This window comes from Scyliorhinus canicula, chromosome 6, assembly GCF_902713615.1.
Source record: "Scyliorhinus canicula chromosome 6, sScyCan1.1, whole genome shotgun sequence".
NCBI classification, from domain to species: domain Eukaryota; kingdom Metazoa; phylum Chordata; class Chondrichthyes; order Carcharhiniformes; family Scyliorhinidae; genus Scyliorhinus; species Scyliorhinus canicula.
In genome coordinates this window covers 13,152,551-13,176,311 of record NC_052151.1, presented here as the reverse complement: position 1 = coordinate 13,176,311, position 23,761 = coordinate 13,152,551, and the positions used below count along the sequence as shown (strand labels likewise).

The window sequence follows — 23,761 nt, the reverse complement described above, 5'->3', positions numbered from 1 at the left end:
GGAGTTCCAGGATGTTGCCCCAGCGACAGTGAAGGAACAGCGATATATTTCCAAGTCAGGGTGGTGAGTGTCTTGGAGAGGAGCCTCCATGTGGTGGGGTTCCCACGTATTTGTTGATCTTGTCCTTCTGGATGGTAGTGGTCTTGGGTTTGGAAGGTGCTGTGTAAGGAACCTTGGTGAGTTCCTGCAGTGCATCTTGTAGATGGTGCACATGGCTGCCACTGTCGCTGTGGAGAGACTGAATGTTTGTGGAAGGAGGAGCAATCAAGCGGCTGCTTTGCCCTGGATGGTGTTGAGCTCTTTGAGTGTTGTTGGAGCTGCACTTATCCAGGCAAGTGGAGAGTATTCCATTACACCCCTGACTTGTGCCTTGTAGATGGTGGACAGGCTTCAGGAGGTCAGGAGGTGAGTTACTCACTGTAGGATTACCAGCCTTTGACCTGCCCTGGTAGCCACAGTATTAATGTGGCTAATCCAGTTCAGTTTCTGATCAATGGTAACCCCCAGGATGTTGATAGTGGGGGATTCAGTGATGGTAATGCCATTGAATGTCAAAGGGCGATGGTTAGATCCTCTCTTGTAGGAGATGGTCATTGCTTTGCATTTTATTTTTTAAATTTAGAGTACCCAATTATTTTTTTTTCCAATTAAGGGGCAATTTGGCGTGGCCAATCCACCTAACCTGCACATCTTTGTGTTGTGGGGGTGAAACTCACGCAGACATGGGGAGAATGTGCAAACTCCACACGGACAGTGACCCAGAGCCGGGATTTAACCTGGGTCCTCAGCGCCGCAGTCCCAGTGCTAACCACTGCGCAACCTGCCTCCCCCATTGCCTGGCACTTTGAGATCATCCAAAATTCTGCCCATGTCCTTACCCTCACCAAGACCCATTTACCCCTCATCTCCTGGCTCCCTCACAACTGGGGCACAACAAGAACTCCCAAGAGGAAAACAGAAATGCATTAGGGATGTCCTCAAAGCATTCCCAAAGAGGTCAAACATCCTTGCTGACTCATGGAGTCCCAAGCCTGAGACTGCCCCAAAACAGAAAAAGTTCAATCGACAAGGCTTCAACGACATCAAGAGAAGACGCACAGCTGAAGTTGGGGTTTTGGAAAGGGCTAACCCGGTTTGGAAGCAGCTGAGGAGACATTTCAGGATATAAGGGATGTCAGTGTTGGCACCGCTGTGCAAAGGGGGCGGGATTCTCCGCAAATGCGGCGAGTCGTAAAGGCTGCCGTGAAACTGGCCGTGTTTCACTGCAGCCTCCGCGCCCCCTCCCGCCGGGACCCGATTCTCCCCCCTGGGCGGGGCTAGCAGCGGGGACCCATGAAGCACGGCATCGCGGGCTTAGCGACCGTCGCTAAATCCGCGCGGCAAGCGTCACGACGGCTGACGCGCACGATGACGTAAGCCGCGCATGTGCGGGTTGGAGCACGTGCGCGGATGACGTCATCACGCAGACGCGTCAAACCCGCGCATGCGCGGGCCGTCATGCCCCTCAGCCACCCCGCGGACTGATCCTGCGGGGTGGCGGAAGAACAAATAGTGCGCGGGTATCGGACCCGCTGCCCGCGATCGGTGCCCACCGATCGCAGGCCCAGGCCACCCTTGGCACGGCCGTGGTGCGGCCGTGCCAATCGGTGCCATGGTTGTCCGGGACGGGCACTTTGCGGCCGTTTTCACGAATGCTGAAAGCAGGTGTGATCGCGGCCGTGAAAACGGCCGTAAACTCCGCGGTATTCGGCCCATCGGCCTGCGGAGAATCGCTGTTCGCCGTAAAAAACGGCGAGCAGCGATTTGTGTCGGGGGAGCAGCCGGAGGGGGGTGGAGAATAGCGGGAGGGCGTGAGAATTGTCGGGAAGGCCCTCCCGCTATTCTCTGACCCGTCGTGGGCAGCGGAGAATCGTGCCCTAGTCGAGCCAGGGTAGGGGGGATAGATTCCATATTTAGGGAGTGGAGAGAAGTGGGCTGGTTAAGGTGAGGGATTTATCTGTACCTGGAAGAGGGGTTTCCAGTATAGAGGAATTGAGGAAGAGGGTAGAGCTCCCAAGAGGAAGTGAGTTTAGGTACCTGCAGGTAAGGTTTGGAATGAGTTCCCCAGGTTACCGAGGTACACCCTGTTAGAGTGATTGTTGCTTCCGGATGTGGAAGGGGAGGGTAGGATTGGGAACATATGCGGGTGACTGGGAGAGTAAGGAGGTGAGCAGGTGGTGAAGATTAAGGAGTAGTGGAAGGGGGACCTGGGAGGGGAGGTAAACTGGGGAGTATAGAGTGAAGCGCTACCTCCTCGTGTGCAAGGATGAGCCGGATACAGTACAGGTGATAAACAGGGTACTTATGACTAGGGCAAGAATGAGTGGGTACTTCCAGGGGATGGCAGATTAGTGTGAGAAGTGTGGCCGGGGACCAGCAAATCATGCGCACATGTTCTGGGGCTGCGAAAAGTCGAGAGATCCTGGGCGGCGTGTTCGCGTACCGCAAGGATAGTGGGGGGCGGGGGGTTGAGCCGGACCTTTGGTGGCGATATTTGGGATCTCGGAGAAGCTGGAGCTCATGGAGGGGAAGAAGGCCGATGTTGCGGTCTTTGGCTTTTTGATTGCCCAGCAAGGAATTTCATTTGAGTGGCGGTCAGCAATGCCACCAGGGATAGTGCCCTGGCTGGGTGACCTGTATGACTTTATTCGCCTGGAAAAAAGCAAATGCAAATGAAGCGGTTCAGCTTGAGGCAAGGTGCAGGATGTTCATGGCCATGTTTGAGAAGCTATTCATCGCGAGGGCAGGGGTGAAAAGGGGGAAAAATGTGTACAGACTGTACAGTTGTGTGTTGGGGAGTTATGTTTTGTAACCTTACATAATGTTTGGAATAAAACGCATTTTAAAAATAGGAAAGGGCCAACAAACTTGCAAACAACTCACTACTTAACCCTTCAAGCATCACCTGCCCTGCATTTGGCAGAGTCTGCAAATCACTCATTGAACTTTGAACCTATCAAACTGAATTGTACTGCTTAAGGAGAGAGGAGACTTTGGCTTTTCAGATTCCCTTATGGTCTCACTTCTCAATCACTGTTATCTGGTCCATCCCCTCAACTCTCTCAGAAACCCATGTCCTGTAATTCTGGCTTCTTGAGCATCCTCGATTTTAATCACTCCTCCACTGGGGGCCATGTGGTCAGCTGTAAAGGCCCTAACCTCTGGAATTTCCTCGCTAAACCTCTCTGCCTCTCTCGCGCCCTTTTCTCCTTTAATATGCGACTTAAAAACCTCTTTGATTGAGTTTTTAGGGATCTGCCCTCTTTAGGTGGGCGAGTGTCAATTTTGCTTTATGCCGCTCCTGTGAAGTGCCTTGGATGCTTGTATTACATTAAAGATGCAATATAAATATAAGATGTTGTTGATTCTTATCATTCAATTGCAGATATCCATACAAACCCAGTGTCCTACTAAGAAAAAGCAATGGGAAGCTTCCCAAGACTCCCAATGGTCTGCTTTATTATTTAACTGATTACTTTCCAGAAGTACCTTTGTGCTGAAGATCCCTGGACTTAAATGGCAGGGGTAGATTGTGTCTGCCTGCCATATCGGGCAAACAGAAACTCCTATCTGCAGGAACTATTGAGTTTGAGTTTCCAATTAGGTCACTTAATTGATCATAAAACAGAGTGATATCGCTGCCAGGGCAACCTGAGTTATTGCTCAGAAGACGAGCTAGATAATTTGCAAGCTCACATAGTCTTTCTGTAGGTGTGTGCAAACGTGTAGCTGGGCTCTGCAGGCTAGGAACACTCCAAGTTCAATCACTGCGTTGATCTCAGCTGCTTAATGGACAGTCATTATGTTGTGTTTTTATAGTGGTAGAAAGGCACCCATCAGCAAGGGATTGGGTAAGCACATTTGTTTATTTAGATCGGCACATCAAAACACACATACATGGAAAGAAAGATTGAAGATATCAGCAGCAGAGCTGTGTGTGCTGTTTTCTGCTCACAGGCCAAAGTGAAACTGAGACGAGAGGACTCTACTGATAGTATGTTGCTGCCCCTTAAATATTGTAACACATTACAGGTAATAATCGTCAGTAGCCCTGGACTGGAGAGGGGGGGGCAAAGAATGTCAGTTAGAGTTCCCACTCCTGGTCGACATCCATTAGTGTGTGAACACTGAAGTGGGGACAAAATCAGCTGTGACGCCCTCCACTGTTTAACAGCTTGCTGACACTAACTGTAAGCTCAGGCATATGGAATGGTTGTGAGGCTCTGGTGGATGGTTGACATCAATGGAAAAAATAATCTGCTGCATCAGCACCCTCAAGAGAGATGGGGGGTAACTGGTGGGAAACCTTCAGTCTCAGTGTATTCCTTCATCTTCAAGCAAACTGTTACTGAGTTTGTGAAGGAAATGATGAACGACTAGGTCATTGGTTGCTCTCCACCTTTATCTGGTCAATAATTTCTTCATTGTCTTCCATAGCTTCATTGTCGTAGGATACTGTGTGCTTGCTTCCTGCCCTGCTGTCAACTCCTGGCTTCTCCACCATGTTTAAAGTCCCATATTGGGAATTTTGAATTGGGAGATGCTGTTTCTCATTCATTGTTACTTCCTCCATGACTGTCATTTCATCACCATCTTCATACCCTTCCTAGAAATAAAGAGCGGCAACATTTTCATCTTTAAACTCTTTTAAAAGACTGCATTACCTTTCTGGCTAATTTTCCATCTCTCTTAGATGTTTCTGTATCTGAATAAATCGGTCTTTTTCAAATTGGGAGGTAGTGAGTAGTGGGGTACCGCAGGGATCGGTGCTGGGACCCCAGCTATTCACAATATATATTAATGATTTAGATGAGGGAACAAAATGTAACATCTCCAAATTTGCAGACGACACCAAGTTGGGTGGGAGGGTGAGCTGTGAGGAGGATGCAGAGATGCTTCAGTGTGATTTGGACAGGCTGAGTGAGTGAGCAAATGAATGGCAGATGTGGTATAATTTGGATAAATGCGAGGTTATCCACTTTGGTAGCAAAAACAAGAAGGCAGACTTCTCTGAATGGCCATAAATTCGGAGAGGGATCGCTTCCCAGCCTTTTGGCTAAGATCAAGTGTATCTGTTCTAATCAGTCTCAGCCTTTTGGCTAAGGTGAGTGTGAGGTCAGGTGTAATGCCTGGATCTGGTATGTCTCTCTTGTGGGAACCATGAAGTGGATTCAATTTGAATTGTTTTTTGGAGCAGGAAAGGAGCTGGATTAGGGGTTCATCCCTGTCCACACTGAGCTCAGGCTTTGTAACTCTGATAAAGTAACTTTTTAAAAATTAAAATTAGGAGAGGGGACTGCAACGAGACCTGGGTGCCCTCGTACACCAGTCGCTGAAGGTAAGCATGCAGGTACAGCAGGCTGTAAAGAAGGCTAATGGTATGTTGGCCTTCATAGCGAGAGGTTTCGAGTACAGGAGCTGGGATGTGTTGTTGCAATTATACAGGGCCTTGGAGAGGCCACACCTGGAATATTGTGTACAGTTTTGGTCTCCTTATCTGAGGAAAGATGTTCTTGCTCGAGACTGAGTACAGTGAAGGTTTACCAGGCGATTCCTGGGATGGCGGGACTGACGTAGGAGGAGAGATTGAATCAGTTAGGATTGTATTCGCTGGAGTTCCGAAGAATGAGGGGGAATCTCAGAGAAACCTATAAAACCTATTATACCAGGAGCTGTTTAGCACAGGGCTAAATCGCTGGCTTTGAGTGCGACCAAGGCAAGCTAGCAGCATGGTTCAATTCCTGTACCAGCCTCCCCGAACAGGCGCTGGAATGTGGCGACTAGGGGCTGTTCACAGTAACTTCATATGAAGCCTACGTGACAATAAGCGATTTTTAAAATTCTAACAGGACTGGACAGGGTAGATGCAGGAAGGATGTTCCCGATGGTGGGGGTGTCCAGAACCAGGGGTCACAGTCTAAGGATGCAGCGTAAACCATTTAGGACAGAGATGAGGAGAAATTTCTTCACCCAGAGAGTGGTGAGCCTGTGGAATTCATTACCACAGAAAATAGTTAAGACAAAACATTGCATGTTTTCAAGGAGCAGTTAGATATAGCATTTAGGGTGAATGGTATCAAAGGATATGGAGGGAAAGTGGGTTTAGGCTATTTAGTTGATCAGCCATGATCGTAATGAATGGTGGAACTGGCTCGAAGGCCAAATGGCCTCCTCCTGCTGTTCTATATGTTGCTATCTGTCCTCAACTCTCTATCCACTGTCCCCCCCCCCCTCCTTTCTTCATTGTCCTCCCCTCCTTTATCCTTTCCCTGTCCTCTCCCTTTTTCTCCCACCCATTCTCCTCCTTTCTCCTTTCCCTGTCATAGAATCATAGGATTCTTACAGTACCATTCGGCCCATCAAGTCTGCACTAACCCTCTGAAAAAGCACCCTACCTGGACCCAGTCCCCCACTCTATCTCTGCAACACCACCTAGCCTGAGCATCCACCTAGCCTGGCCATCCACCTAGCCTGAGCATCCACCCAGCCTGAGCATCCACCTAGCCTGAACATCCACCTAGCCTGAACATCCACCTAGCCTGAACATCCACCCAGCCTGAGCATCCACCTAGCCTGAACATCCACCTAGCCTGAACATCCACCTAGCCTGAACATCCACCCAGCCTGAACATCCACCTAGCCTGAACATCCACCCAGCCTGAGCATCCACCTAGCCTGGGCATCCACCTAGCCTGAGCATCCACCCAGCCTGAGCATCCACCTAGCCTGAACATCCACCTAGCCTGAACATCCACCCAGCCTGAGCATCCACCTAGCCTGAACATCCACCTAGCCTCGACATCCACCCAGCCTGAACATCCACCTAGCCTGAACATCCACCCAGCCTGAACATCCACCCAGCCTGAACATCCACCTAGCCTGAACATCCACCTAGCCTGAACATCAACCTAGCCTGAACATCCACCCAGCCTGAGCATCCACCTAGCCTGGGCATCCACCTAGCCTGAGCATCCACCCAGCCTGAGCATCCACCCAGCCTGAACATCCACCTAGCCTGAACATCCACCCAGCCTGAACATCCACCTAGCCTCGACATCCACCCAGCCTGAACATCCACCCAGCTTGAGCATCCACCCAGCCTGAGCATCCACCTAGCCTGAGCATCCACCTAGCCTGAGCATCCACCTAGCCTGAGCATCCACCTAGCCTGAACATCCACCCAGCCTGAACATCCACCTAGCCTGAGCATCCACCCAGCCTGAACATCCACCTAGCCTTGACATCCACCTAGCCTGACCATCCACCTAGTCTGAACATCCACCTAGCCTGAACATCCACCTAGCCTGAGCATCCACCTAGCCTGAGCATCCACCTAGCCTGAACATCCACCTAGCCTGAGCATCCACCTAGCCTGAACATCCACCTAGCCTGAACATCCACCCAGCCTGAACATCCACCTCGCCTGAGCATCCACCTAGCCTGAACATCCACCTAGCCTGAGCATCCACCTAGTCTGAGCATCCACCTAGCCTGAACATTCACCTAGCCTGAGCATCCACCCAGCCTGAGCATCCACCTAGCCTGAACATCCACCTAGCCTGAACATTCACCTAGCCTGAGCATCCACCTAGTCTGAGCATCCACCTAGCCTGAGCATCCACCCAGCCTGAACATTCACCTAGCCTGAGCATCCACCTAGCCTGAACATCCACCTAGCCTGAGCATCCACCCAGCCTGAGCATCCACCTAGCCTGAGCATCCACCTAGCCTCGACATCCACCCAGCCTGAGCATCCACCCAGCCTGAACATCCACCTAGCCTGAGCATCCACCCAGCCTGAACATCCACCCAGCCTGAACATCCACCCAGCCTGAACATCCACCTAGCCTGAGCATCCACCCAGCCTGAACATCCACCCAGCCTGAACATCCACCTAGCCTGAGCATCCACCTAGCCTGGACATCCACCTAGCCTGAACATCCACCTAGCCTGAACATCCACCTAGCCTGAACATCCACCTAGCCTGAGCATCCACCCTGAGCATCCACCCAATCTCAGAGAAACCTATAAAACCTATTATACCAGGAGCTGTTTAGCACAGGGCTAAATCGCTGGCTTTGAGTGCGACCAAGGCAAGCTAGCAGCATGGTTCAATTCCTGTACCAGCCTCCCCGAACAGGCGCTGGAATGTGGCGACTAGGGGCTGTTCACAGTAACTTCATATGAAGCCTACGTGACAATAAGCGATTTTTAAAATTCTAACAGGACTGGACAGGGTAGATGCAGGAAGGATGTTCCCGATGGTGGGGGTGTCCAGAACCAGGGGTCACAGTCTAAGGATGCAGCGTAAACCATTTAGGACAGAGATGAGGAGAAATTTCTTCACCCAGAGAGTGGTGAGCCTGTGGAATTCATTACCACAGAAAATAGTTAAGACAAAACATTGCATGTTTTCAAGGAGCAGTTAGATATAGCATTTAGGGTGAATGGTATCAAAGGATATGGAGGGAAAGTGGGTTTAGGCTATTTAGTTGATCAGCCATGATCGTAATGAATGGTGGAACTGGCTCGAAGGCCAAATGGCCTCCTCCTGCTGTTCTATATGTTGCTATCTGTCCTCAACTCTCTCTCCACTGTCCCCCCCCCTCCTTTCTTCATTGTCCTCCCCTCCTTTATCCTTTCCCTGTCCTCTCCCTTTTTCTCCCACCCATTCTCCTCCTTTCTCCTTTCCCTGTCATAGAATCATAGGATTCTTACAGTACCATTCGGCCCATCAAGTCTGCACCAACCCTCTGAAAAAGCACCCTACCTGGACCCAGTCCCCCACTCTATCTCTGCAACACCACCTAGCCTGAGCATCCACCTAGCCTGGCCATCCACCTAGCCTGAGCATCCACCCAGCCTGAGCATCCACCTAGCCTGAACATCCACCTAGCCTGAACATCCACCTAGCCTGAACATCCACCCAGTCTGAGCATCCACCTAGCCTGAACATCCACCTAGCCTGAACATCCACCCAGCCTGAACATCCACCTAGCCTGAACATCCACCCAGCCTGAGCATCCACCTAGCCTGAACATCCACCTAGCCTCGACATCCACCCAGCCTGAACATCCACCTAGCCTGAACATCCACCTAGCCTGAACATCCACCTAGCCTGAACATCCACCCAGCCTGAACATCCACCTAGCCTGAGCATCCACCTAGCCTGAACATCCACCTAGCCTGAGCATCCACCTAGCCTGAGCATCCACCTAGCCTGAGCATCCACCCAGCCTGAGCATCCACCCAGCCTGAACATCCACCTAGCCTGAGCATCCACCTAGCCTGAACATCCACCCAGCCTGAGCATCCACCTAGCCTGAACATCCACCTAGCCTGAGCATCCACCTAGCCTGAACATCCACCTAGCCTGAGCATCCACCCAGCCTGAGCATCCACCTAGCCTGAACATCCACCCAGCCTGAACATCCACCTAGCCTGAACATCCACCTAGCCTGAACATCCACCCAGCCTGAACATCCACCCAGCCTGAGCATCCACCTAGCCTGAACATCCACCTAGCCAGGACATCCACCCAGCCTGAACATCCACCTAGCCTGAGCATCCACCTAGCCTGAGCATCCACCCAGCCTGAACATCCACCTAGCCAGGACATCCACCCAGCCTGAGCATCCACCCAGCCTGAACATCCACCCAGCCTGAACACCCACCTAGCCTGAACATCCACCTAGCCTGAACATCCACCTAGCCTGAGCATCCACCTAGCCTGAACATCCACCTAGCCTGAGCATCCACCTAGCCAGAGCATCCAGCTAGCCTGAACATCCACCTAGCCTGAACATCCACCCAGCCTGAACATCCACCTAGCCTGAACATCCACCCAGCCTGAGCATCCACCTAGCCTGAGCATCCACCCAGCCTGGACATCCACCTAGCCTGAGCATCCACCCAGCCTGAACATCCACCTAGCCTGAGCATCCACCTAGCCTGAGCATCCACCCAGCCTGAACATCCACCTAGCCTGGACATCCACCTAGCCTGAACATCCACCTAGCCTGAACATCCACCCAGCCTGAACATCCACCCAGCCTGAACATCCACCTAGCCTGAGCATCCACCTAGCCTGAGCATCCACCTAACCTCGACATCCACCTAGCCTGAACATCCACCCAGCCTGAGCATCCACCTAGCCTGAGCATCCACCTAGCCTGAGCATCCACCTAGCCTGAGCATCCACCTAGCCTGAGCATCCACCTAGCCTGAGCATCCACCTAGCCTGAACATCCACCTAGCCTGAGCATCCACCTAGCCTGAGCATCCACCTAGCCTGAACATCCACCTAGCCTGAACATCCACCTAGCCAGGACATCCACCTAGCCTGAACATCCACCCAGCCTGAACATCCACCTAGCCTGAACATCCACCTAGCCAGGACATCCACCTAGCCTGAACATCCACCTAGCCTGAGCATCCACCCAGCCTGAACATCCACCCAGCCTGAACATCCACCTAGCCAGGACATCCACCTAGCCTGAGCATCCACCTAGCCTGAGCATCCACCCAGCCTGAACATCCACCTAGCCTGAGCATCCACCCAGCCTGAACATCCACCCAGCCTGAACATCCACCTAGCCAGGACATCCACCTAGCCTGAGCATCCACCTAGCCTGAGCATCCACCCAGCCTGAACATCCACCTAGCCTGAACATCCACCTAGCCTGAACATCCACCTAGCCTGAACATCCACCTAGCCTGAACATCCACCTAGCCTGAGCATCCACCTAGCCTGAACATCCACCTAGCCTGAACATCCACCTAGCCTGAGCATCCACCTAGCCTGAGCATCCACCCAGCCTGAACATCCACCCAGCCTGAACATCCACCTAGCCTGAGCATCCACCTAGCCTGAACATCCACCTAGCCTGAGCATCCACCTAGCCTGAGCATCCACCCAGCCTGAACATCCACCCAGCCTGAGCATCCACCCAGCCTGAACATCCACCCAGCCTGAACATCCACCCAGCCTGAGCATCCACCTAGCCTGAGCATCCACCCAGCCTGAACATCCACCTAGCCTGAACATCCACCCAGCCTGAGCATCCACCTAGCCTGAACATCCACCTAGCCTGAGCATCCACCCAGCCTGAACATCCACCTAGCCTGAACATCCACCCAGCCTGAGCATCCACCTAGCCTGAACATCCACCCAGCCTGAGCATCCACCTAGCCTCGACATCCACCCAGCCTGAACATCCACCCAGCCTGAGCATCCACCCAGCCTGAACATCCACCTAGCCTGAACATCCACCCAGCCTGAGCATCCACCTAGCCTGAGCATCCACCCAGCCTGAACATCCACCTAGCCTGAACATCCACCCAGCCTGAGCATCCACCTAGCCTGAGCATCCACCTAGCCTGAGCATCCACCTAGCCTGAGCATCCACCTAGCCTGAGCATCCACCCAGCCTGAACATCCACCCAGCCTGAACATCCACCCAGCCTGAGCATCCACCTAGCCTGAGCATCCACCTAGCCTGAACATCCACCCAGCCTGAACATCCACCCAGCCTGAGCATCCACCTAGCCTGAGCATCCACCTAGCCTGAACATCCACCTAGCCTGAGCATCCACCTAGCCTGAACATCCACCCAGCCTGAGCATCCACCCAGCCTGAACATCCACCTAGCCTGAACATCCACCCAGCCTGAACATCCACCTAGCCTGAACACCCACCTAGCCTGAGCATCCACCCAGCCTGAACATCCACCTAGCCTGAGCATCCACCTAGCCTGAGCATCCAGCTAGCCTGAACATCCACCTAGCCTGAACATCCACCCAGCCTGAGCATCCACCTAGCCTGAGCATCCACCTAGCCTGAGCATCCACCCAGCCTGGACATCCACGGATAGTCTCATGATAATTATACATTATTAATAATAATGTTAAATGATTTATTGATGATTGTATGTGATTACTGAGGGCAGCACGGTGGCGGAGTGGGTTAGTCCTGCTGCCTCACGGCGCCGAGGTCCCAGGTTCGATCCCGGCTCTGGGTCACTGCCCGTGTGGAGTTTGCACATTCTTCCCGTATTTGCGTGGGTTTCGCCCCCACAACCCAAAGATGTGCAGGATAGGTGGATTGGCCGTGCTAAATTGCCCCTTAATTGGAAAAAAATGAATTGGGTACTCTAAATTTATTTTTTAAAAGTATATGATTACTGATGTTAACCAGATTGAAGCTTCATTGCGTAGTGGGTACTGTCCTAGCCTCTGAGCTGGAAGCTCCAGGTTTGAGTCCTATCGCAATTTACACAAATACGGATAAAAGTTTTTTTTTAAAATAATTTAGAGTACCCAATTTGTTTTTTCCAATTAAGGGGCAATTTAGCGTGACCAATCCACCTAGCCTGCACATCTTTGGGTTGTGGGGGCGAAACCCACGCAGACATGGGGAGAATGTGCAAACTCCACACGGACAGTGACCCAGAGCCAGGATTGAACCTGGGACCTCGACGCCGTGAGGCAGCAGTGCTAACCACTGCGTCACCGTGCTACCCTGGATAAAAGTTTTTAATAAACTGCCTTGAATATTTTATGCCAATGCTGAAATACAATTAACGACAAGTTAGTGATAAACCATCTCAAACGTTTTATTCAAGCACTGATGTACAATGGCGGAGAGGGGGGGGGGGGGGGGGTAGATTCCTGGAAAGAAAGTTGGTGCCTCTACCATCACTACCCACAGCTACAGACATGAACATCCACCTAGCCAGGACATCCACCTAGCCTGAACATCCACCTAGCCTGAGCATCCACCCAGCCTGAACATCCACCCAGCCTGAACACCCACCTAGCCTGAACATCCACCTAGCCTGAACATCCACCTAGCCTGAGCATCCACCTAGCCTGAACATCCACCTAGCCTGAGCATCCACCTAGCCTGAGCATCCAGCTAGCCTGAACATCCACCTAGCCTGAACATCCACCCAGCCTGAACATCCACCTAGCCTGAACATCCACCCAGCCTGAGCATCCACCTAGCCTGAGCATCCACCCAGCCTGGACATCCACCTAGCCTGAGCATCCACCCAGCCTGAACATCCACCTAGCCTGAGCATCCACCTAGCCTGAGCAACCACCTAGCCTGAGCATCCACCCAGCCTGAACATCCACCTAGCCTGGACATCCACCTAGCCTGAACATCCACCTAGCCTGAGCATCCACCTAGCCTGAACATCCACCTAGCCTCGACATCCACCCAGCCTGAACATCCACCTAGCCTGAGCATCCACCTAGCCTGAGCATCCACCTAGCCTGAACATCCACCTAGCCTCGACATCCACCCAGCCTGAACATCCACCTAGCCTGAGCATCCACCTAGCCTGAACATCCACCCAGCCTGAACATCCACCCAGCCTGAGCATCCACCTAGCCTGAACATCCACCTAGCCTGAACATCCACCTAACCTGAACATCCACCTAGCCTGAGCATCCACCTAGCCTGAACATCCACCCAGCCTGAGCATCCACCCAGCCTGAGCATCCACCTAGCCTGAGCATCCACCTAGCCTGAGCATCCACCTAGCCTGAACATCCACCTAGCCTGAGCATCCACCTAGCCAGGACATCCACCCAGCCTGAACATCCACCTAGCCTGAGCATCCACCCAGCCTGAGCATCCACCTAGCCTGAGCATCCACCTAGCCTGAACATCCACCCAGCCTGAACATCCACCTAGCCTGAGCATCCACCTAGCCTGAGCATCCACCTAGCCTGAGCATCCACCTAGCCTGAACATCCACCTAGCCTGAGCATCCACCTAGCCTGAGCATCCACCTAGCCTGAGCATCCACCTAGCCTCGACATCCACCCAGCCTGAACATCCACCTAGCCTGAACATCCACCTAGCCAGGACATCCACCTAGCCTGAACATCCACCTAGCCTGAACATCCACCCAGCCTGAGCATCCACCTAGCCTGAACATCCACCTAGCCTGAACATCCACCTAGCCTGAACATCCACCTAGCCTGAACATCCACCTAGCCTGAGCATCCACCCAGCCTGAACATCCACCTAGCCTGAGCATCCACCCAGCCTGAGCATCCACCTAGCCTGAGCATCCACCTAGCCTGAGCATCCAACTAGCCTCGACATCCACCCAGCCTGAACATCCACCTAGCCTGAACATCCACCTAGCCTGAACATCCACCTAGCCTGAACATCCACCTAGCCTGAACATCCACCTAGCCTGAGCATCCACCTAGCCTGAGCATCCACCTAGCCTGAGCATCCACCTAGCCTGAGCATCCAACTAGCCTCGACATCCACCCAGCCTGAACATCCACCTAGCCTGAACATCCACCTAGCCTGAGCATCCACCCAGCCTGAGCATCCACCCAGCCTGAACATCCACCCAGCCTGAACATCCACCTAGCCTGAGCATCCACCTAGCCGGAGCATCCACCCAGCCTGAACATCCACCCAGCCTGAGCATCCACCTAGCCTGAGCATCCACCTAGCCTGAGCATCCACCTAGCCTGAACATCCACCTAGCCTGAGCATCCACCTAGCCTGAGCATCCACCTAGCCTGAGCATCCACCTAGCCTGAGCATCCAACTAGCCTCGACATCCACCCAGCCTGAGCATCCACCCAGCCTGAACATCCACCCAGCCTGAACATCCACCTAGCCTGAGCATCCACCCAGCCTGAACATCCACCTAGCCTGAGCAACCACCTAGCCTGAACATCCACCTAGCCTGAACATCCACCCAGCCTGAGCATCCACCTAGCCTGAACATCCACCTAGCCTGAGCATCCACCTAGCCTGAGCATCCACCCAGCCTGAACATCCACCTAGCCTGAACATCCACCTAGCCTGAACATCCACCTAGCCTGAGCATCCACCTAGCCTGAGCATCCACCTAGCCTGGACATCCACCTAGCCTGAGCATCCACCCAGCCTGGACATCCACCTAGCCTGAACATCCACCCAGCCTGGACATCCACCTAGCCTGAGCATCCACCCAGCCTGAACATCCACCTAGCCTGAGCATCCACCTAGCCTGGGCATCCACCTAGCCTGAGCATCCACCTAGCCTCGACATCCACCTAGCCTGAACATCCACCTAGCCTGAGCATCCACCTAGCCTCGACATCCACCTAGCCTGAGCATCCACCTAGCCTCGACATCCACCTAGCCTGAGCATCCACCTAGCCTGAGCATCCACCCAGCCTGAACATCCACCCAGCCTGAGCATCCACCCAGCCTGAGCATCCACCTAGCCTGAACATCCACCCAGCCTGAGCATCCACCCAGCCTGAACATCCACCTAGCCTGAGCATCCACCTAGCCTCGACATCCACCTAGCCTGAACATCCACCCAGCCTGAACATCCACCCAGCCTGAGCATCCACCTAGCCTGAGCATCCACCTAGCCTGAACATCCACCTAGCCTGAACATCCACCCAGCCTGAGCATCCACCTAGCCTGAACATCCACCTAGCCTGAGCATCCACCCAGCCTGAGCATCCACCTAGCCTGAGCATCCACCTAGCCTGGACATCCACCTAGCCTGAGCATCCACCCAGCCTGAACATCCACCTAGCCTGAACATCCACCTAGCCTGAGCATCCACCCAGCCTGAACATCCACCTAGCCTGAACATCCACCCAGCCTGAACATCCACCTAGCCTGAGCATCCACCTAGCCTGGACATCCACCTAGCCTGAGCATCCACCCAGCCTGGACATCCACCTAGCCTGAACATCCACCCAGCCTGAGCATCCACCTAGCCTGAACATCCACCTAGCCTGAGCATCCACCCAGCCTGAGCATCCACCTAGCCTGAGCATCCACCTAGCCTGGACATCCACCTAGCCTGAGCATCCACCCAGCCTGAACATCCACCTAGCCTGAACATCCACCTAGCCTGAGCATCCACCCAGCCTGAACATCCACCTAGCCTGAACATCCACCCAGCCTGAACATCCACCTAGCCTGAGCATCCACCTAGCCTGGACATCCACCTAGCCTGAGCATCCACCCAGCCTGGACATCCACCTAGCCTGAGCATCCACCCAGCCTGGACATCCACGGATAGTCTCATGATAATTATACATTATTAATAATAATGTTAAATGATTTATTGATGATTGTATGTGATTACTGAGGGCAGCACGGTGGCGGAGTGGGTTAGTCCTGCTGCCTCACGGCGCCGAGGTCCCAGGTTCAATCCCGGCTCTGGGTCACTGCCCGTGTGGAGTTTGCACATTCTCTCCGTGTTTGCGTGGGTTTCACCCCCACAACCCAAAGATGTGCAGGATAGGTGGATTGGCCGTGCTAAATTGCCCCTTAATTGGAAAAAAATGAATTGGGTACTCTAAATTTATTTTTTAAAAGTATATGATTACTGATGTTAACCAGATTGAAGCTTCATTGCGTAGTGGGTACTGTCCTAGCCTCTGAGCTGGAAGCTCCAGGTTTGAGTCCTATCGCAATTTACACAAATACGGATAAAAGTTTTTTTTTTAAATAATTTAGAGTACCCAATTTGTTTTTTCCAATTAAGGGGCAATTTAGCGTGACCAATCCACCTAGCCTGCACATCTTTGGGTTGTGGGGGCGAAACCCACGCAGATATGGGGAGAATGTGCAAACTCCACACGGACAGTGACCCAGAGCCAGGATTGAACCTGGGACCTCGACGCCGTGAGGCAGCAGTGCTAACCACTGCGTCACCGTGCTACCCTGGATAAAAGTTTTTAATAAACTGCCTTGAATATTTTATGCCAATGCTGAAATACAATTAACGACAAGTTAGTGATAAACCATCTCAAACGTTTTATTCAAGCACTGATGTACAATGGCGGAGAGGGGGGGGGGGGGGGGGGGGGGGGGGGGGGTAGATTCCTGGAAAGAAAGTTGGTGCCTCTACCATCACTACCCACAGCTACAGACATGTATGTAAAAGTGCATGTTACCACAGCAACATGATTGAACTGTAAAACACTACCACTACTGATATTCATAATTATATACTAAATTAATAATTGTGTAAATTATTTGAGACAGTTTATCAGTAACCTGCTAATAATTGTGCATAAACATGAAATACTTTGTCAATAATCCCTTGACAACTGACCATCGGAATTAGTGTGAACTATTTGAGACAGCCCATCATGAACCTAATAATTCCACCTTGTTTAACTAATGATATGTAATAAAACACAGAATTAATCTGGTGATTATAGGTGACCTGGTCTTGAACACTGTAGTATTCATCTACTGCATATTGGTACTTGGCTGATGTCAGTCCAAACAGATTGGCCAGTTTCTCACCAAGAAAATCACAGGCTAGGAGAAAAAAGATATAGAAAATGTTACAGTAATGCAGTTACAGTGGCTGTCCCTCACTGCTGTCCATTAAAACAAAACACAGATGAAGAAGATCGCAGATTCAATCCCTCATTTGTGTTTAGCAAGCTAATGGCTTCCTTCTATGCAATGAAACTTCTATGGTATGTACAGTACAGTCATTGGTGTCACAATTACAGTGATATTCAAACTCCAACCACCTCTATCTTAAAACATTCACCAGCCATTCACTTTCCTAAAGAAACCACCACACATTCCATTTCTTTCCGAAAGCATCTACCACTCTGTCCATAATTAAACCACCAACCAGTCAATCCATCTCCCTCCTAAACACCAACATTGGGCGGCACGGTAACACAGTGGTTAGCACTGTTGTTTCACAGCTCCAGGGTCCCAGGTTCAATTCCCGTCTTGAGTCACTGTCTGTGTGGAGTCTGCACGTTCTCCCCGTGTCTGTGTGGGTTTCCTCCGGGTGCTCCGGTTTCTTCCCACAAGTCCCGAAAGACGTGGGGCACGATTCTCCGCAAATGCGTAAACTGGCCGTGTTTCACGTCAGCCTCCGCGCCCCCTCCCAGGACCCAATTCTCCCCCCCGGGCGGGGCTAGCAGCGGGGCCCCGTGAAGCACGGCATCATGGGTTTAGCGACCGTCGCTAAGTCCGCGCGCCAAGCATCACGCCGGCTGACGCGCACGATGACGTCAGCCGCGCATGCGCGGGTTGGACGGCTCCAACCCGCACATGCGCGGATAACGTCATCACGCAGATGCGTCAAACCCGCGCATGCTCGGGCCATCATGCCCCTCAGCCGCCCCGCGGACTGATCCTGCAGGGCAGCGGAAGAACAAATAGTGCGCGGGTATCGGACCCGCTGCCCGCAATCGGTGCCCACTGATCACAGGCCCATGCCACCCTTGGCATGGCCGTGGTGCAGCCATGCCAATTGGTGCCATGGACGCCCGGGACGGCACTTTGCGGCCGTTTTCACAAACGGTGAGAGCAGGCGTGATCGCGTTCGTGAAAACGGCCGTAAAGGCCTGGGAACTCGGCCCATCGTTCTGGGGAGAATCGCTGTTCGGCGTAAAAAACGGCGAGCAGTGATTCGTGTCGTGGGGTGGCCCTGGGGGGGGGGGGGGGAATAGCGGGAGGGCGTGAAGATTGTCGGGAAGGCCGTCCCGCTATTCTCCGACCCGTCGTGGGCAGCGGAGAATCGCGCCCGTGCTGTTGGGTAATTTGGACATTCTAAATTCTCCCTCTATGTATCCGAAAAAGTGCCGGAATGTGGCGACTGGGGGATTTTCACAGTAACTTCATTGCAGTGTTAATGTAAGCCTACTTGTGACTTGTGCCCTACTTTGGGGCAGCACGGTAGCATGGTGGAGGGCAGCATGGTAGCATGGTGGTTAGCATAAATGCTTCACAGCTCCTGGGTCCCAGGTTCGATTCCCTGCTGGGTCACTGTCTGTGCGGAGTCTGCACGTTCTCCCCGTGTGTGCGTGGGTTTCCTCCAGGTGCTCCAGTTTCCTCCCACAGTCCAAAGATGTGCGGGTTAGGTGGATTGGCCATGCTAAATTGCCCTTAGTGTCCTAAAAAAATAAGGTTAATGGGGGGGGTTGTTGGGTTACTGGTATAGGGTGGATACGTTGGCTTGAGTAGGGTGATCATTGCTCGGCACAACATCGAGGGCCGAAGGGCCTGTTCTGTGCTGTACTGTTCTATAAACAATAAAGATTATTATTATTCAGTCAATCTTTCTGCTAACCTCCATCATTCAGTCCATCTCCCTGCTTAACAAACCACTGCCCATTCCCTAAACCACCCAACTTTCAGTCGATACTGAACTCCATTGTAACCGCTGGATCTCATTCAGAATTTGCTACATTAGTTGATCTCAGCCTGGTCTCTTGCTGCTATAGGATACTCACTGAATAATGATGTCCTGGCAAACTTCATCATCCAAAACAGCAGGAAATGGCTCCAGGGAAGTGTGGACTGCAAGGCAATCAGTCGATGAACAATCACTTTTCACAGACAATTAAACACTTCAGCCAAAGGGAATATTGTTTGAGGGACCTCAGGTGCATGTAGTGCACTTTTTTCCTGTGATCCCTACTCATCAAGTGACGTAGGGACATTCATGTATCTCATCTGAGTAACTAATTGGAATGGAAAAGCTAGTCTCAGTAATGGGGACTATCATTCATTGCTGTAAAAAAACAATGAATGTCCTTTAGTGAAGGAAATCTGCTGTCCTGACCTGGTCTGGCTTACATGTGACTCCAAACCCATAGCAATGTGGGTAACTCTTAACTGCCCTCTGAAATGGCCGAGCAAGCCACTCAGTTTAAGGGAAATTATAGATGGACAACAAACACTGGCCTTGCCAAAAGCGCTCCATTAAAAAATATAAAAGAAACTCTTGTTGATCCTAGACTGTGAGTTACGACATATTTGACAGGGCACTCCTGTCAAAATATCCATTGTCCTTTTCTTCCTTGTTCCATTGATCATTGGAAAGATATTTTTCATGCCATTTCCCATTTTGTTTCTCCTTTATCATCCGATGAAGAAGAGAGTGGGCAAATGGGGAACTGCTGGTGAATATAGGCAGCGGGGCGGTGCAGTGGGCGAAGGTATGGACAGCTAGTTGTCAGGTAAGTTGGCAGTATGGGCAGCTGATGAGGCACACGAGTGGTTGGTCAGCTGGTGGGTGGGGGGGGGTGCATGGGCAATGAGGGGTATGGTGGGGTGAACGGGAGTGTATAGGAAGTTGGTGGAGATGGGGTATGGGAAGCTGGTGAAGATGAATATGAAGCTGATTGACGTGTATGGCAGCTGCCGTGATATATGAAAATGGCTGAGAGAATCATAGAATTTACAGTGCAAAAGGAGACCATTCGGCCTATCGAGTCTGCACTGGCCCTTGGAAAACTTAAGCCCACACCTCCACCCTATCCCTGTAACCCAGCCTAACAATTTTGGACACTAAAGGCAATTTATCATGGCTAATCCACCTAATCTGCACATCTTTGGACTGTGGGAGGAAACCGGAGCACCCGGAGGAAACCCACGCACACACGGGGAGGATGTGCAGACTCCGCACAGACAGTGACCCAGCCGGGAATCGAACCTGGGACCCTGGAGCTGTGAAGCCATCGTGCTAACCACTGTGCTACCATGCTGTCCTTAAGAGGTATTGGAATCTGGTGGGGTGGTACAGGTATCCGGTTGGGAAGTATATGGGAAAGCTGGTCGAGCCATATTGGAAGTTGGAGTGATGTATGGCTGGTTGGGAGATGTATTGGAAGATGGTGCGGTGGTATGGGATGCTGGTGGGATGATATGGGAAGCTTGTGGGAGCAGGAGTGGAAAGTTGGTTGCAGGGGTTTGGGAAACTGGTGGACATATTGGTAACTGGTGGGACTAAGCTGGGGAATCTGGTAGGGATATGGAAAACAGATGGAGAAGCTAATGTACACTGTCTTAACTGCACAGTTGACTGATCCTAATTAAAAGTTGTTTAAATCAATTATTGGATCATTATTATTTTTGCTGCAAGAAATTTCTGCATTATTGGATCCCTCTCTGCAGATTGCTGAAATAAAAGCAGAAAATGGTGAAAAACTGGAAGTTCCAAAGAAGAGTCACATTGACCTCGAAACGTTAACTCTGTTTCTCTTTATACAGCTGCTGCCAGACCTGCTGTGTTTCTCTAACATTATCTGTTTTGATTTCAGCTTTCCCCATCCCCTGTATTTTGCTTTTATTTATGTATTCGGATTGCTGTTGGAATACTTACAGGATTGACTGTCTCTGACACTTTCTGCTCTTCTTCAAACTCCTCTTCAGTGCTGTATTCCTCAATGGTTTCTCCACTTGAAAAATGAATGCGTCTTTTCGGCTCTTTCTTTCCTGCCTCCATGTCTTTGGGTTCAACTGCCTCTGTCTTTAACAGTAACGGAGATTAGATCAGTTAGTCCTGTACGCAGCAGAAGTGAATGTGGCAATCTATAGTCCAATAGCAATGGAACAACAGGACGCAACCTGACAGGTTTTCAGTTCCATATCTTGGCCATGCGATAAAACAGAAGCACTGGGCAGAGCTTTCCACAGGAACAAAAAACAGAAGGAGCTGAAAACACTGGTCAGGTAAAGAGGTAGCAGTGGACAAACGGATGTCAGTCAACTGCCATTCCTAAGACAAGGTCTTAGCTCTGAAAGGTCAATTAATAAACTTATCGATCTTAGTCTCATCCAGTTCAAGGTGCTGCACCAGGCACACATGTCCGGATCTAGGCTGAGTAGGTTCTTTGGGGGCGAAGACAGGTGTGTCAGGTGTTCGGGGAGTCCAGCGAACCATGCCCATATGTTCTGGGCATGCCCGGCACTGGAGGAGTTCTAGAAGGGGGTGGCGGGGACGGTGACGAGGGTGGTGGGATCCAGGGTCAAGCCAGGCTGGGGACTCGCGATATTTGGGGTTGGGGTGGAGCCGGGAGTGCAGGAGGCGAAAGAGGCCGATGTCTTGGCCTTTGCGTCCCTAGTAGCCCGGCGGAGGATCTTGCTGCAGTGGAAAGATGCGAGACCTCCGAGTGTGGCGACCTGAATTAATGACATGGCGGGATTCATTAAGTTGGAGAGGGTCAAGTTCGCCCTGAGGGGGTCGGTACAAGGGTTCTTTAGGAGGTGGCAGCCTTTCCTCGACTTTCTGGCTCAACGATAAGGTACTAGCAGCAGCAGCAACCCGGGGGGGGGGGGGGGGAAGGGGGGGGGGGGGGGTTAGGGGGATAGTGTTTAAGTTAATTTGCTTATTGTTAATTTATTTTGTTGTTTATTGGGGTTGGGGGCGGGTGGGGGGTTTGTTATATGCGTTGTCACGGGTGCCGGGGGGGTGTTTATTATTATTATTATTGTTATTCTTATTATTGTTTTGTTGATATATATTTTTCAAAAATTCCAATAAAATTATTTTTTCTTAAAAATAAACTTATCGATGATCGAGCGCAGAATCAATTAGCTTTACTCCCCATGGTCTTGAAAATTGTTGTTTTTCAAGAATTTATCCAATTAGCTCGTTATTATTTAACCTATTTCCTCCACCCTCTCAGGCAGCACATTCTAGACTATCGGTTCTCTACAGATGCTGCTGAAGCTGCTGATTGTTCCCATCTTCTGTGGGGGGGTCAGATTTCCAACATCTACAATATGTTGTGTTTTATTAGCTGAAAGGTGATTGGTTAGTAGAGGACCTTGGAGTAGGTCAGTGTCTCACATCAGTCAGGTTACATTGGGTTTTCTGAATTGTCACACACCCTGTAAAGAAGTACAATCTGACACACTCACATGTAGGGTTCACTTCCTGCATTGCACAGTGCTTCAGTTGAGAATAGTTAAAATATTTAGCAGTATTGTGTGCTTGAATCTGGTTGAGTTTGTTAGGCAGTGCACGCAATGATTGGCAGATTGAAGAAATGTTCACAGTATCATTGCATGACAGAGTTCCGGTGGCATGTAGGGGGAGGTCGTGCGCTGGGTAGCTCCCATCGACTCGGAGGCTTTGCGTCGATCCTCAGCAGGAAAGAGGGCGGCAGCAACTCCTGCGGCTGTGCCCGCCCCATCACGGCAGACATGCCAACCTGGGCTACTTGCTACTGAATTTGGAAAGCATTTTGAAAGGCAATGGGGAGCAATGTTCGAAAATCTCCGTAAATCGATTTGAGGAGGTGCAGGGGGCTGTCCGTGAAAACCCCCTTGCCCACCATCTTGGACAGCATATTAGATATGTGTCTCATTGGGGACCCACTGGCAAACCCAAGAGGTGGACGTTCTCCCTTTGGGACCTGTTTTCAAGGTCACTAACTTTGATTTTTAAATATTTAGTAGATTCCATAACCGAACACAGGTCTTTCTCAAGCGCTGATCCAATCACTGTGATGGGAGAGGGCCTCCTCTGTGTTTCTAACCGTGTCCCCACGTGCCTCCATATTCTTTTTTAAAATAAATTTAGAGTACCAAATTATTTTTTTTTTCAATTAAGGGGCAATTTAGCGTGGCCAATCCACCGAGCCTGCACATCTTTGGGTTGTGGGGGTGAAACCCACGCAGACACGAGGAGAATGTGCAAACTCCACACGGACAGTGACCCAGGGCCGGGATTCGAACCCGGGTCCTCAGCGCCGTAGGCAGCAATGCTAACCACTGTGCCACGTGCCGCCAGTGCCTCCATATTCTGTTCATTTCTTCTGATTGATTCACTATCCAGATGAGGGATTCATCTACCTTAACGTCCTCACCTAGGTTCTGATGGTACTTCTTCAATTCAGTCGTCACAATGTCGGCCGACAACCACACAATGCCTGGGGAGACGGGGAAGTTCGCCGCCGTCAT

At 51.4% G+C, this 23,761-nt stretch overlaps 1 protein-coding gene and 1 pseudogene across 2 annotated transcripts in view; one reads left to right on the top strand and one right to left on the bottom strand.

Moving 5' to 3' along the window:
- Positions 1 to 3,886: 3,886 nt before the first annotated feature.
- The window catches only part of LOC119966994 (protein FAM177B), an 89,790-nt gene continuing 69,915 nt past the window's right edge, over positions 3,887 to 23,761 (bottom strand). For both annotated transcript variants that reach the window (XM_038798971.1, XM_038798972.1), the window contains exons 2-5: positions 21,177 to 21,323; positions 19,303 to 19,369; positions 17,262 to 17,359; positions 3,887 to 4,645 (exon numbers count right to left, since the gene is read on the bottom strand). In XM_038798971.1, coding sequence (XP_038654899.1) covers positions 4,421 to 4,645; positions 17,262 to 17,359; positions 19,303 to 19,369; positions 21,177 to 21,323 — 537 coding nt within the window. In that variant the 3' untranslated portion in view covers positions 3,887 to 4,420. The remainder of the gene's footprint in view (positions 4,646 to 17,261; positions 17,360 to 19,302; positions 19,370 to 21,176; positions 21,324 to 23,761) is intronic.
- LOC119968120 lies at positions 5,076 to 5,310 on the top strand (annotated as a pseudogene).